The 16,424-nt window shown below is 35.3% G+C and overlaps 1 protein-coding gene across 3 annotated transcripts in view; it reads right to left on the bottom strand.

The window, feature by feature from the left end:
* Positions 1-16,424, bottom strand: part of osbpl10b (oxysterol binding protein-like 10b) — a 48,041-nt gene that overhangs the window by 3,157 nt on the left and 28,460 nt on the right. For all 3 annotated transcript variants that reach the window (XM_079430465.1, XM_079430466.1, XM_079430467.1), the window contains 4 exons: positions 7,810-7,956; positions 4,888-5,377; positions 449-635; positions 183-365 (listed from right to left, as the gene is read on the bottom strand). In XM_079430465.1, coding sequence (XP_079286591.1) covers positions 183-365; positions 449-635; positions 4,888-5,377; positions 7,810-7,956 — 1,007 coding nt within the window. The remainder of the gene's footprint in view (positions 1-182; positions 366-448; positions 636-4,887; positions 5,378-7,809; positions 7,957-16,424) is intronic.

The following is a 16,424-nucleotide window of genomic DNA, read 5'->3' as shown; positions in this document are numbered from 1 at the left end:
AGGAATTTGAAAAGGCATAAAAAGGATTAAATATGTGGGTTGTCTCACAGACCTGACAACTGAAAAATAAAAACAAAACAACTTATAGCAACTTCAAAGAAAAGACCCTTCATATTAATTCTCGTTATCAATTCTCTCACATTGTCATTATTGAATCAAAATTCATGAAAGCATCTCCTCACCTCGATTCATACTGGCCCTGTTTGTCCAGTGGCCGGATCTTCTTCTTAATGACTGGCAGTTTGGAGGTGTCGATCACTTTGGTCTCTCCGCTGCTGTAGGTGAACTCCAGCGTCCCGTTCCACTCCCCCTGAGCCTTGCAGATGATGGTGCCGGTGGGGTTGTGCTTTACCTCAGCCGTGACTCTTTTGGAGAATGACAAAAGAAAAACAGTTTGACCCGTTCTCAAATAAAACAGGCTCTCAAAGACAAGTCTCTTCACTCTCACCTGTGAACCTTCCCTCCGTAGAAGGGCTTGGTGTGGAATGTGACGGTGGAAGAGTATCCGCTTTTGGCGCAGCAGATGGAAACCTTCCCGCCCAGCTCCACCCAGGGCACTGTGAGGATGGAGCGAGCGTAGGCAGACGGCAGTGTGAACACATACTCCTCATCATGCTCCAAGAGATGTAACACTCCTAACGTGAAACACAGGGCACAGGTCACACACACTTCAGCAGAACCGTAGCTACAGGACAGAATGGTGTCAGCTCATCTCCATATAAAAGATTGGCAGCAATACTGATCCACATTGAAGGAGTTTACAAAGCTGTTGAGTGTTTGGTGCAGAGGAGAAATTCAAAAAGCAAGCAAAGTATTAGGATAGATGTTTAGGTTATGTTCAAATTAAATCACATATTTCAATGTATTAGTTCAGTTGATACATGATCTTTAGTTACTTTGTCAAAATGAACAAAAAATTTAATATTCATTGCTTGACAACTTGATGTTATATGAACTTTGCAAAAGCTGATACTTAATCTACATTATAAATATGTATACAACTGAAAAAGAAATATTAAAACGCTTGAAAAGGTGGATTCTTAGAGCAGTGGGATTATGGGCAGAAAACTAAAAATATATAAAAATAATAATTTTGTTCATTTGAAATAAAGCTAAAATAGAAATATTAGATAAAAAAAACAAAAATTAAATCTTGCATTGGCAACAAGCTAAAATAAAATATGTTTAAGTTTAAGCACTTAAATTACTAAAACTAAAACTGGATAAATAAATAAATGAATAAATAAATAAATTCATAGTATTTAAAAAAAGTTAAAATATAATAAAAAACTATGAAATATACTAAAAAGCACATAACAATACTAAAAAGTAAATCAATTAAATAAAAGCTAATATAAAATATTAATACATACACTAGTGGTGTAATACGATTAATCGCATCCAAAATAAAAGTTTTTGTTTACATATAGTATGTGTGTGTACAGTGTATATTTATTATGTATATATAAATACACATACATGCATTTAAAAATATGTTATGTTTATATATTAAATATATTTATATATCATTTAAATTATATTAATATAAATTTATACATAAATATATGGAATTATTTTCAAAATATATATTGTATGTGTGTGTGTATTTGTATATACATAATAAATATACACAGTACACACACGTACAGTATATTATGTAAACAAAAACTTTTATTTTGGATGCGATTAATCGCGATTAATCGTTTGACAGCACTAATAAATACTATAATAGTATACAAATAATGCTAAAACAATAATAATAAAAATAATAATTATAAATGTAAAAAAAAAAAATTACTTGGAAATAAAGACATACTGAACAAACCATAGAAAAGACATTAAAAGTTAACTATGAAAAATTGAAAAAAATATATGAAAAGTTCATAGTAATATTAAAATCAATATTTGATTTTTTTTTGCATTGTTTACCTCTGTATGATAAACTATTTTGTTAATGTCATCAACACTTGATGACCGATGTAAAATCTGGAAGCAAAACTGCTGTCTTTTTTGAGCATATTAGAATTGGTTCCAAATTATATTAACAATTCATTAGCGTGCATTTAGGACTATTATTATTGGTCTTTTAAATGAAATTCTAGCTTGATTTCCACTATAACCCTTCTGTACAACCCAGTGTTATGTGTTTTGACCTGTTCTGATTCATCAGTCATCGGGATGACAGATTTTTTCTATATCAGATGATTTAACTATATCAGTTTCCTGGTGTACTTTGATTTTAATATACTATATTATAATGCAAGTCTTGAACTACAGTTGGAAGTTATTAATTAAAATGATGAATTACGTCTAGCTGTGTAACTCGGGTAATATCTGAACAGCGTGAGCATGTTCACAGCAGCTCTCTCAGTGGGCCTGGCCTCTTTTTATTCTGGTTACATAATGGACAGCTGTGTTGTGGCAAAATCTCTGTGGGCTTTCAGCCAGGTCTGACAACAGCACATCTGTTTCCCAGAGACAAGAGAGCTGAAGGGGGGCGGGTGCAATTCGGCTCCCTGTCTCTGGCTCTCTGCTCCAGAAGGGTCAAACGTGCTGCGGCCCAAAGCAGTGCTGCTGGAGCAGTACCCTGTGAGAATGCTGATGCCAGAGCTTCTCTGAAGATCCCAGTAGAGGACATTTGAATTCATCTGTGCTGACACATGAGGAAACTACATTTGATGGAGCCGACATGGCTGATTAGCAGGAGGGACATTCACTGTGTTAAGGCTGTTCAAGCACCCTTAATTCAGTCCTGATGTCAAATTTCTATTTCTATTTCAAATATGGCTCTTTTAAATTTTTTTCTTCATCAAAGAATCCTGAAACAAATGCAGCACACAAATATTAAGCTGCACAACTGTTTTAAACATTAATAGTAATAAGAAATGTTACTTGGAGAAGGTTCTGGCTGCAGACTTGCACTTGCACTCTCTGGCCGTTTCTCAGACTGAAGGCTGCATCCTCCGGAGGTCGCATTTGTAGGCTGCATACGTCATCAAGCCTGGTTTATTTCAGTTAACTGAGCATTACATTCGCGAGTCAAAAGCATATTACAACAATTTACACTTAACTAAGAATAATGGTCAAATTTATAACTGTTAATATTCTAAAATAAGATCTTTGTGACGTATGCAGCCTACAAATGCAACCTCCGGAGGATGCAGCCTTCCGTTTGAGAAACGGCCTCTGACTTGCACTCTCAGTTTCTTTTTTCTTGTCTTCGCCACCTAGCTACTGTCGTAAAATGTTGAGTTTCAAACAAAAAAATAATCAATAAATAGAACAAAATAAAAAAAATAAAAAGACTGCAAGTGATGTGACGTCACTCGCGGAAGCGCAAGTATCTGAGAGTGCAAGTCTGTGGCCAGACCCTATTGGTTATTTGGGCAACAAATCAGCATATTAGAATGATTTCTGAAGGATCATGTGACACTGAAGACTGGAGTAATGGCTACTGACAATTAAGCTTTGCAAGGAATACATTTGATTTTAAAATACATTCAAATAGAAAAGAGTTATTGTAAATTCTAATATTTGATCAAATAAATGCTGCCTAACTTTTATTCAGTAGTGCACATGGTAAGGTAAACCCAAGTTCTGAGTAAAACAGTCAGTTTTATTTATTTTAAATCTGTTTCTAGTGCTCCATTCCTTAAGTGTATTTATAGTCAACATTTATCTTGTGCTATCTGACATTTTGTCACAATGCATTCTGGGATTTCATTCTCTGTGAAGAATATGGCCAAAACAAGTTATCCTTATTAAATTAAAGCAGAGATTCTTGAACAGCCTTTGCATCAGGGAGTACGATGACAATGCCTTAAAAAGCTCCCTTTTTTGGCAGCTCACCAGTTTTATAATCAGAATGAAACATCAAGCGACTGAGTGAAGTGAAACATGAAGGGGAGAGTTTTTCAAACAGCAGTACGTTTCTGTTGTTATTCTCCGAGACAGATGGAGCTGTGATATAAGCACCAGTAAATAATCACAGGCCCTGAGGCCGACACTCATATAACCACAATCAGCTGATCTGGAAATGGTATGCTCTTTGGACACACATCTGAGAGGATGGAGGAAAAACAGTTCTGCCTGAATGAGCAAACCCTCAGGCTTTAATCAAATGGTAATGAACAAAACTCAACGATCCCAACAGGCAAATGATTGCCATAAACACAACACAACTTTATGAATAAATAAATACTTCTAAGAAACTATATTAGCAGTTTTTCCAGAAATGTTTTTAGTATGCAAACCTGACTCATAGTAAGATCTTATGGATGAATCTTGGGACCCGAATGAACTGAAATGTTATTGCACTGTGTAGCCCCACCTACTGCAAAATCTCATTGGTGCAAAATGCCAAATATATATATATATATATATATATATATATATGAAGAGTTCATTTGCAAAAACAGATAACTCAGTTTTTAACAATTTAGGAAAATCTTGTTTTTTCATTGTGCATTCCATTTAATATCAATTAATCAAACTGCAGTTGGGTTATTTTGATTAGGCTAAAAAATAACAAAACAATACAGCTAACTAACACAATAAAACACATTAAAAACATAACAATAAAAAAAACATGATTTTTGATTAAAAAAACGGAGTTATATAAACACACATATATACACACATACAAAACAACAAAAACATTTGTATATTAATTCTTATCGTTTAAAGATTAAAATACACCTAACATAAAAATGTGGGAAATTAGCACAAGTAATTAAAAACTTAATATCCACTGATACCAATAAATCAAAAATGTATTGCTATCAGTCGATAAGGTACCAATGTACTGTGCATCTTTATGTAAAATATTTGTCACACCAATAAAGCATACTGAAATTGAAACTGGTGTTAAGAGAGACTCAAACTCACCTTCACCGACCATTGACACTCCTATGGACATGCCCATAAATTTGCTTTTAGTCCAAACATGGGTGTTGACGCATATCTGCCGCTCTTTGCACTCGCAGTAGAATCCAGAGACCGGGGGGTGGTGGGACACCTGCTCAGCCACAAAACGTAGCCGGTAAGATCCTAACCCCTCATTGGAAGCGGTCTGGGTGGAATGAGCAGCCGTAGGGGCTGGACTTGTGCTGGTAGTCCTGAGGGGCCGCACCTTATCTTGCGGTACATCCCATGTGCAGTGGAAGCTCTCCCCCAGAATGGGGTTGTAAGGCTTCTTGGCCACAGCACCTTTACGACCCTCGTGGAAAGCAGTCAAGTAGTATTCCACAAACCTGATCATGCGTTCCTCTGCTGTCGCTCCAGATGTGATGGCCAAAAACACATCTGGATGGGCCATGAAGTTGGCATACATCTCCAAAAGAGAGCGCTTCTCTAGGATGAACGTGGGCAACACCACCTGAGAACAAAACACATTGGCATACATTATCTGACCAATATATAGCTGCTGATTTGAGGAGACTTGAGCAGCAGAGAACATATTATATTATATTATATTAGTATCATATAACTTCTCTGTGTTTGCACATTACAGACATAATGTCACTATTTCTGTAGTTTAAATCCTAAAAAAAATAAAAAAATAAAAATAAAATTGCACTGATTAATTAGGATGAATGGGTGAATCACTGAATAATTCACTCAACCAATTCGTTTAGAAACACTGACTCATCCACTAATGAGCAATGACTCTGCTGAGGCTTTGTCCAGAGCTGTTTTTATTGTCGGAGCAAAACAAAGTAATAACTTGTTTATTGAACTTCTGTATTAAAGCAATATCACACTTGCAATATCAATAATCTGTTTTTCGATCAGCTGAATGGCTATGATTACATGTGCGACTCAAATCCGAATAGATATAAAAAAAAAAAAAAAAACAGCAATCTTTGATATTTGTTTAAATAAGGGGTGGGCTATATACCGGTAGACACAATTGACCGGTAGAAATTTGCAGTTACACATTCACATAACATTGCTATGTTACATGGTCACAAAAACGTATCGTTTGCAAGCGTTTTTAAGCATTGCAGCTTAAAAACAAGTGATTTAAAGCCATTGAAACGCAATCAGCAGTCTCATTTCGCTATATGTGCGTGCTGTCTGAGACTATTTCTGAGCACTGTCAGTGATGTGCGCACACATGTTCATAGAGCGCGGGAGTATTGAAAAAAGTTTTTTTGCTGCTTTATAGGCCTTGAATAGTTAAATACATGCTTTCGTATGAGTCAAAATGCCTGTCTTTGCAAGTATCCTCGTAAACGCAGTAATTTAGGTCTTAAGTGAACGCAAACATCAGAGAAAGCAAACACATGTGTAACAGTATATTGGATCCGGGCAGCTCCTAAAGTGACAGCAGTCTCATATTCCTGCTGTCTGTCATTCATGTTAATCAAACAACAAAAGAGAGAAAATCTCTCACTACTCTTGACTAAATCACTTTTGTAACTCTAATAAAAGAGAAATATACATTTAAATTACACAGGGAAGAATATGCAGTACATTTGATTACATTATACAATGTGTGCAGCATTTCTTATTTATTTGATACTGTAGTATTTTTGTCTTATTGCTTGTAATTAGTTTCTTATTCTTATTTATTATTAATTAATGAAAGTTTACTTGTCTTCAGTGAGCTTGAGGTTTTTTAAGGTTACTATTAGTTTTTTTGCGATATTGACACTGGTGACTAGAATTATGAAATTTCTATGGTATCAAAAATTTTGATATCATAAAGACCTTGTTTAATGCAAAAATAACTATACTGTGATATATTTATATTGTTATCATGAAATAAAATTACTCGAACCGTGATAAGATTTTGGTCATATCGCCCACCCCTAGCTTATATTATTCAAATTTATGCAACGTGATCTGCTGTCAAACGCACATTAATGCTGATGCTCAAAGATGTGATAATATAATAACTGTCTGCTTGTCTCTGTATCACAGATTCTGACTCCATGGATCAATGCTCTGTCCGTTCCCCCTGAGGCCTACAGTACACACACACACACACACACACACACACATCACTGAACTTCATCATATGAGCTATCCAAACGACTGCTCAAATCCTGCTAAACTATAAACACAAGCCCAGAAGGAAATGTTCCTCTCCTCTCAGAGAGACTAAACAAAGACGAGGTAGGTATTAGAGAGAGAAACATATATCACAACACTGAAATATTCCTCAGGCTGGTGAAGCGTAATTAGGACAATAATTTCACGACACCTCTCGACACGCTTGAATTAGTCCATTAGATTCCTAATCACGAGGACGAATAGGAACATCAAATCAGATAACGTTTCCTGTTAACTGATTATGTAAAGTATAATTATGAAACTGAATTTCCCCTGGGCTATGATTATGTTAATAATATTCTTCTTCACGCAGCGTGGCACATTCTCAATCTGTGCCCAAAACTGGACAATGTCCATGCAAAACTTTAATACATAGAAAAAAGCATGAGATTGTGGAAAAGAGGTCCGGTTGTTAACTAAATTTTAAATAAGGACATAACATACACCTCTATTTTTTTAAAGCAAATTATGAGTTACAGATAAACATTAACCCACTCCGAAAACAAAGCATTTTTCTTTTTCTTTTTTAAACTTTTGTTTATGGCGCACAATGTTCTAATAATAAAAATCTATTAAAAAAACTATCCTTTGTTCCCTAAGATCAAGAAGATATAAATAGTCTTGAGTGGTTCCTGTTTGTATATGAAAAGGAAGAGCAAATGTACACAAGTTGGGAATGGCCAAATTGTTTCACGACCATTATGATTAGTTTGGGTGGGACAGCAAGTGTGTGTGTGTGTGTGTGTATACCCGTGTGAGGTCCATGCCCAGTTTGAGTTGAGACAGCAGATGGAGGATGATGCTCCTCTGGTCATCCAAGACTCCGAGGTCTTCCTCCTCATTATCTTCTGTGTCTGTGATCTCCTCGCTGGAGTCCACCGATTCTGAGCTGGAGTTCTGCAAACACACACAAGACAATTTCCAAATGTTAATGAACAAAGATCACTTGTGATTTACTATTAATTATATTTTTAAACCTAATTTCTATACACCACATACATGGCATGCTGTGAAAGCCTATATTCACCACATAAGAAAATCAAATAATGGTAAATCATAATTATGACATAGTCTAAATGATAAGATATTGAGTTATAATTGACATAAAAGTCTATGTATTCATTACGACTTTTAAAATCCTGTCATAAAATGTCAAATTTGTGAGATTCAGAAATCATAAATGACATAAAAACTCAAAATTATTATTGTCATAATCATTGCTTTTTAATCTCATAATTTAGTTTTTTTTTTATGTCATAACTGATTTATTCACTTATTATGACTTATTATGTTTTATGAAATTGTAATTTACAAAGACAATTTTGTAAAGGAACCCTATTAGTGTTGACATTTGTTTTTGTATTGCTTTGTTTTGTTGTTGTTTCAACACTCCATTAACCATAGAAATGCTATAGAAATTGCAACTAAAAAGAGAGAACATGGTGAAGAAAGTTTTGACTTATTTTTTCATCTATTATTTTTATTATTTAATTTATAATTTAAATGTAATTGCTGTAAAATGTAAAAGTTGTCGTATTATAAGTTGTCAGTATATTTAAATTAATTCCTTTTTGTATGTTAAAAATTATATATATATATATATATATATATATATATATATATATATATATATATATATATATATATAAATAAAAAAATATGTATGTGTATATTATATAAAAATAAAAATATCTTAAAATGACAAATGCTCATTGGTTTCAAGGCAACTGTGTCCAGTCTTGGGTGGCTAATGTAGCTGGTACCTCCTGTAATCGCTCATGCAAAAACATTACATTGTTCCTAATGCATAAATGTAAAGAAGTGGTCCAAAAGCGCATGCCCAAAGCATCATGGGAAGTGTATAAAAAAAACCTTCCTCTAAGGGCTCAATGTATATAATGTTGACAGATGAGCAAAGCAGATCACAAGATCCTCTCTCTCGGTGGATCACTCCTTTTTCCTTTCCAAGGCACATGAATGTGAGTAAGTGAGGGGCAGCAGATGGGATCTAAATGGGTTACGATATGATTACACTGTAAAATAAAACAGTAGGGTTTTGTGGACAAGCCGTAATCCCCGAGATAACGCTTACAACTGGGCAAAAACCATTGCTTGTGGCATTATGGCTTGATTTTATTATATTCTCTTGCAAACCATTTATCAGATTTCCTTTTCCTTCAGCGTTCTTTCTTAGCGGTAAAAAGGGAATATTGTGTTCATGTAAAAAGTACAGGAGCTCGTCGAGCCGGATGGGACGTCCTCATTTCAAGCTGCAGCTATCCACCTGAATATTTCATAGAACAAGAGCAGAGCACTTTCTCTCTCCCTTTACGTCATCACAGATATGATTAAATAAACACATGCGAATGAGGTCACATGCAAGGTCACACATCCAGCGTGACCACAAATCTATAACACAAATGTATCACCAATACTAAATACACTGTTCCATGCTGGAGTCTTGTTCAATTAACTCTGGACACTCAAAACAATTAATTTGTGTCCTCCTTTCTCTGTGGACGCTCAGTTGGTTGGCTTTGTTTTGTTGGAGTGTTTGGTAGCTACAGTAACTTTTAGCTAAAAGTTGCATGCTGAGACTGTTTATGCAAATTAAATACATACAGGAAAAAGCACCTCGATTTTTTCACCTAGAAAACACTGAGATTGACTAGAGAGAAAATGGAGACTTTGTCTTCTAAAGTAATCTCCAGTAATCTCACTTCTGTCTCCTTTAAAGTTTCAGAAGAGATCTTAATGTGTCAAACTGTGTCTGCAATCAAAAGTCAGATATTTCTCATCAAATTCTAACAAAACCAAAGCTTTGCGATCCATATTAATTTAATAGCTCTATACTGAGTTAAAATGGTCTAATTTTTGTTCTTTTTTTTTTTCCTCCTAAGGCAATTTTGAGAAACATCTGAGATGAAGTTGATATCTTGTTGATATGTATTACGTACATACCTAAGAACACCACTTTGTCACCTGAGCTTCTAAAGAGCAACCTCTAAGCAATGATATTTTCCACTGCTAGTCTTAATAAGCAAAAATACTGGCACAAAAACATGACCAACATGAGCTAATAAAAACATTACAACAATGAATGAAGTTTCCAACTTCCCTCACTCCCAGCATTCCAGAGAGTCACCCCTGCCTCTCACCAACAGGATAAACATGCATCAAACTTACATTCATATCAGGGCTGGTTCAGAAATACGCTCTTGGGTGTTCATCTCATAGTTTGACTGTGGTGGTATCCACAAAACTCTCTCTTTCACGATCTCTCACTAACTCTGACACACTTATCTTGCTGCCCAGCTGTCCCTGAACCGAGGAAGCGCTGCTCCCTCCCACTCTGCCAGCCTGTACTCTCTCTCTCTCTCTCACTCTAATGCTGCCTCGACTCACCACAGACCGCATGCTTAAAGTACAGCTGAACTTCATGAGGTTTGTTTGCTCAGGTTCATGGAGGATGGAGTTGACATCATAGTAGAGAGAGAGATCTTAACTGGTGAGAAGATTAACTTGAGATCCTCCACATGACCTTCAATCTGTCAAAGCCACTCCCACCTTAAATCACTTTTGCACCAATTCCACATCTGCCTTGTCCTCATTATAATGCATTCATTCAAGCATCACCTCTGTTTCTCAGAGCAAGCATACAAAGCTGAGGACAAGTGTAGTTAGCTGATCATGTAGGATAAATTTGGTTTTAGTCAGATTAAAGGCAAATTATTAAAATCGAAGTGCATGTAAATTTACTTGTCCAGTCACTCCCAGTTGACCAAACATCCACTTTAGTTACTGCACTAGTTAACACAAGTTTTAAAAACAAACCCTTGGTGCTTTAGGGAAGTAATGCTTTAAAGGGGCCATCGGATGTCCATTTTCCACAAGTTGATATGATTCTTTAGGGTCTTCATGAAACGTCTATAACATACTTTGGATAACATTTCTCAATGGTAGTGTAAAAAACACCTTTACCCTGTCAAAATCAGCTCTGTCTTCAGCAAGCCATTCTAGTCCATGTTGCTTTAAATGCTAATGAGCTCTGCTGACCCCGCCCCTCTCTTAGTGGAGTGACGAGCAGTACTGTAAACTTCAGCCGCGAAACTGGCTAACTAGCACATTATTAGGAAAGGCGATTTGCTAAGATTCATAAAAAACCCTAATACTCACTTCTTCTGTAGATAAAGCTGGATCACGAATGATTTGCGCGAACATAAACGCATTTAGGCAGGTCAGGATCGGCGCATTCCCTTCAAAAATGAAAGTAACGTTAATCCTCTGCGTCTTCAGCGGCTCAGATGTCAGGAGTAAATGACGACTGCTATTTTCATGATTACATCCATCAACAAAACACCTCAATTGCTTAATCGGAGACATTTTTGTTTTCCCCTGCACCGGAGTCGACACAATGGGGGACAGCTCTCAGCTCACTCAGGGCGGGTCTAAGGTAAGACGGTCTTGTCAATCAACTCTCGTGGGAGCGGCCTGTGCAGAACTACGTCATTCTGACAGGGCTAACAGAACGGCCTGATTTGAGAAAGGGGATTTTAAAAAACCACTAGGTGGATTTTTATCATTATAGGGTGGATGTGTACACACACTTCCAACACATTTATGTTCAAACAACTTGAAAAGTGAATTTTGCATCCGATGACCGCTTTAAATTTGAGGATTTCTCAAAGACACTTTTTTGGTTTAAAATTTAAAATTTCAAAACTTTTTAATTTATCAATAACTAATTTAATTTAATAATTTAACTAATCATTAACTTTTTAAATTAATGAACGCATAAATATTCGGCATTGTTCAAATGTTTGGGGTCGGTGAGATTTTTTCCATTTTAAAGCTGCATTTATTTTATCAAAAAATGCAGTAAAAACTATATAAAATTGTGAAATATTTTTTACAATTTAAATATGTATTTTTTTAAATTATAAAAGGCTATTTATTCCTTTGATGCCAAAGCTGAATTTCCAGCAGTCATTACTCCAGTCTTCAATGTCACATGATCATTCAGAAATCATTCTAATATGCTGATTTTCTGCTCAAGGAACATTTATTATTATTATTATTATTATTAATGTTAAAAACATATGTTGTGCTGATTAATATTTCTGTGGAAACTGTTCTAAACTTTCTTTTAGGATTCTTTGATTAAAAACGAGTTCAAAAGAACAGCATTTATTTGAAATCTTTTGTAGCATTATAAATATCTTTACTTTCACTTTTGACCAATTTAATGATTCCTAGCAGAATAAAAATATATTAAAAAAAATATATTTCTTTAAAAAAAAAAGTCTTTTTGAGCCCAAACTTTTGAACAGTAATGTATAAATGCAGTAAAGCAAGAGAAAAACTAGTATCTGCCATGATGTTAGTACAGTTTGAGTTTGTGATGTGTTCAGTATCATTTCAGATGATGCGTTTAATCCTCATGCGGTCTCATGACACGGCCTGATCCGCACATGACTCCATGGGAACCTCCTGAACCTAGTGTGTACGCGTATGTGTGGTATGTCATTATGGAACATTAGAATACTGCATAGTGCACAGTATACAAAGTATGGTATACAGTAGTAAGCTGTAGTCACCTGACCTCATTATACAATCTTAGAAAATGAAAAAAGATCCGCATTTTTAATAAAAAATTTCTTTTGAGAAAAAAAAGTGATTAAATCAAGGATTAAGTGTGTACTACCATCTAAAATTATAATAGTCTGCAGAAAAAAAATAGATTGCAGGGGAGAATAAAATGATAATGAATAACAACCATTTGAATTCACCATTCCAATTATATTAAAATAATAATAATAGTAATAAAAACTTTAGTAAAAACATACATACTGTATATAAATACACACACACACACACACACACACATTATCTATGTAATGTAAAATAATATAATAATTTCAAAAATGTAAAAAGTAAAATGCAGTTTGAAGTTTAGTTTAATTTAAAAATGCTGATTTTAAAATTTAATAAGCATATGTAGTTTGCAGTTTACTTTATTACATTTTAAAATGTATTAAAATATCTGACATAACATTGATAAATTATTGTAGTACAAGTATTTTAAAAACCTAAACTACATTATAATTTTTATATTGTTAAACATTATTATATTATTTTACATCATATCAGTAAAATAATAATAAAAAAACTTGAAGCAAACTACATACTACTTTTTACATTTTAAAATATTATTATAATATTATTTCATATTACATCGACAAAATATTAGTAGTAGTAGTATCTTAAAAATTACATTTACATTTTACAATTTAAAATCTTATTATAACATGATTTTATATTACACTGATTCAATACTAATACTACTACTACTGCTAATAACAACAACAACAACATTTAGATTATTTAGTGCCATAGTATAAGTACATTTATTAATTTTAGTAATAAATTACTGCCATATTAAAGAAAAAAACAAGACATTGTACTCAACTGAACTATTAAAGGCTCATTTAGATATGTTTTTAAAGAAACTGAACAACTGTAATAGCTAGTGCTGTTTTAACTGCAGAAAAAGCAGACTATTTTTTTTTTTCAATGTCTGCTTTCTCTTTTAGTTCCAATGCTCATCTATTCAACAGCACACCTAAACCATTAATGAATTAGTGATCACTGGAATCAAAATCTGAACCAGAAATCAATAAACTCCCATGTAACCCCTGCCTTAGCTATGGCCCAGTAAGACTGGTGAACCATGTTGTGCCTCTGAGAGGGTTACCATTCGTCCCCAGCAGAGACGAAGACAGATTATTGCCTTCTAGCCACACACAAACACCCATCCACACACCGATTTGAATCTCGACAAGGATTTGCACTGCTGCCTCTCCTGTCAAACATCTGGGATACGTATGCTTGATGGGCCATGTCTCATAGTTGGGTTTGTTTTTCTGCTCCCTGCAGTTTTGCTGCTGTTATTTTCCTCTGACAGTGCAGAAGAGCGAGCTGTCAGACCCTGAACAGACAGGAAAGAAAGGCACGCTGGTTCACAGACAACACTGAAATCTCTCTCTCTCCTTGAGAATGCTGACAGCCTTATTTATTCCCAGTTGTCCAAAAATCCAATAAAAAACATTGTCTTAAAAAAGAACCATTAAATGCTTTATGTACATTACACGAACTCCTTCCCAAACAGCTTTATTCAGTCGTGACTGCTTTTCTCTGCAGTTCACTTGTAATCTTCAATCACTGCAATCCTTTCTGCTCTCTGCTTTCCTCTACTGGTGATTACGATGAAGTACAACCATTCTAATAATGAAAACAATAGGCAATCTGCCACAAGAGATCTTATTATGTTCCATTTACATCAGAGCAAACACAATCTGCAGGCGCAAAGGTACGTGTTTGTTAATTAAAAGATTCAATATCACATTCAGACAAATGCTTTGGCGTTTGGCCAGCGGTGATAAAGGAGAAGCCCTTTCGCTCCAGTCCCCAACGCAGCCAAGATTTATAACCTCTCGAGCGGCACTGTTGTTTTACAGCATGTCTCACTGTTTCTGCATTCAGACAAGAAGAATCACTTGGGCAGCTGCTGAATAAATCACTTGGCTAATCATTTGTTGTGTTCCCCCTATCCTTGAGTAATCCCTGTGAATTTTAAACTGTTACGGCTGAACCATCGGCCAGGCGTTTCTCATCGGGTGAGTAGCTACGCCATCGATCCATGGCCCTGTCTGTCAAAATTAATTACAATATCACAAACTCATGCAGAATATCTAATGATGCATTCTGATGAGACTGCTTTAATAACAAGATTGGAATTCTAAAATTACATTTAAATACATATTCCACTTTTTAGATCAAGGTCAATGTATTGTAAATGTTATACAGCATTTAATTCCGGTCAACTGCTCATATAACAGAACAGGATTACTTTATTTAAAAATAAAATACTAAATAAAATATCAGAACACGTTTAATCTAAAATGAGTATTATGCCATAATTTGTTCTCATTTCAAATACAATGGGGAAATTTCATATAAGGGGAAGTTTCTTATAAATCATGGCCTAAAATATTTGCTTGAAACAAACCATAGCGACGAATTTCCATTTTCATGGTTCTCTGATGTTGGTTAATGGTCACGACATGCACATAACTTAATTTTCTTTTTTTTATTTACCGTATATATATATATATATATATACAACCTGAATTCCGGAAATGTTGGTACATTTTTTAAATTTGAATAAAATGAAAACTAAAAGGATTTCAAATCACATGAGCCAATATTTTATTCACAATAGAACATAGATAACATAAATATTTAAACTGAGAAATTCACAATTTTAAGCACAAAATTAGCTCATTTCAAATTTGATGCCTGCTACTGGTCTCAAAATAGTTGGGACGGTGTCATGTTTACCATGGTGTAGCATCTCCTCTTCTTTTCAAAGCAGTTTGAAGACGTCTGGGCATTGAGGTTATGAGTTTCTGGAGTTTTGGTGTTGGAATTTGGTCCCATTCTTGCCTGATATAGGTTTCCAGCTGCTGAAGAGTTTGTGGTCATCTTTGACATATTTTTCATTTAATGATGCGCCAAATGTTCTCTATAGGTGAAAGATCTGGACTGCGGGCACCCGGACTCTTCTACTACGAAGCCATGCTGTTGTAATAGCTGCAGTATGTGGTTTTGCATTGTCCTGCTGAAATACACGTCGTCTCGAGGAAAGCATATGTTGCTCTAAAACCTTTATATACCTTTCAGCATTTATAGTGCCTTCCAAAACATGCAAGCTGCCCATACCGTATGCACTTATGCACACCCATTCCATCAGAGATGCTGAACTGAACGCTGAAAACACGCTGGAAGGTCTCCCTCCTCTTTAGCCCGGAGGACACGGCATCCATGATTTCCAACAAGAATGTCACATTTGGACTCGTCTGACCATAGAACACTTTTCCACTTTGAAACAGTCCATTTTAAATGAGCCTTGGCACACAGGACACAACGGCGCTTCTGGACCATGTTCACATATGGCTTCCTTTTTGCATGATAGAGCTTTAGTTGGCATCTGCAGATGGCACGGCGGATTGTATTTACCGACAGTGGTTTCTGGAAGTATTCCTGGGCCCATTTAGTAATGTCAATGACAGAATCATGCCGATGAGTGATTCAGTGTTGTAAGGAATGGTCTGAACGCACACACAGCTAACACCAGACTTCTTGACGCCACATAGGAACCCCACATAAAACCCCCCCTGACTTCATGCAGTAAATTCAAGAACGATATCGCAAAGGATGACGTGTTTACGAGCGATTCGAACTAAAGACAATTTCCAGACTCTTCGAACCAAAGACCTTATGACCCGGCTATCACGCGCATTCCT

Source organism: Barbus barbus (genome assembly GCF_936440315.1).
Source record: "Barbus barbus genome assembly, chromosome: 12".
NCBI classification, from domain to species: domain Eukaryota; kingdom Metazoa; phylum Chordata; class Actinopteri; order Cypriniformes; family Cyprinidae; genus Barbus; species Barbus barbus.
Note: the sequence above shows the minus strand (reverse complement) of the source record. Positions and strands in the feature narration are given on the sequence as shown.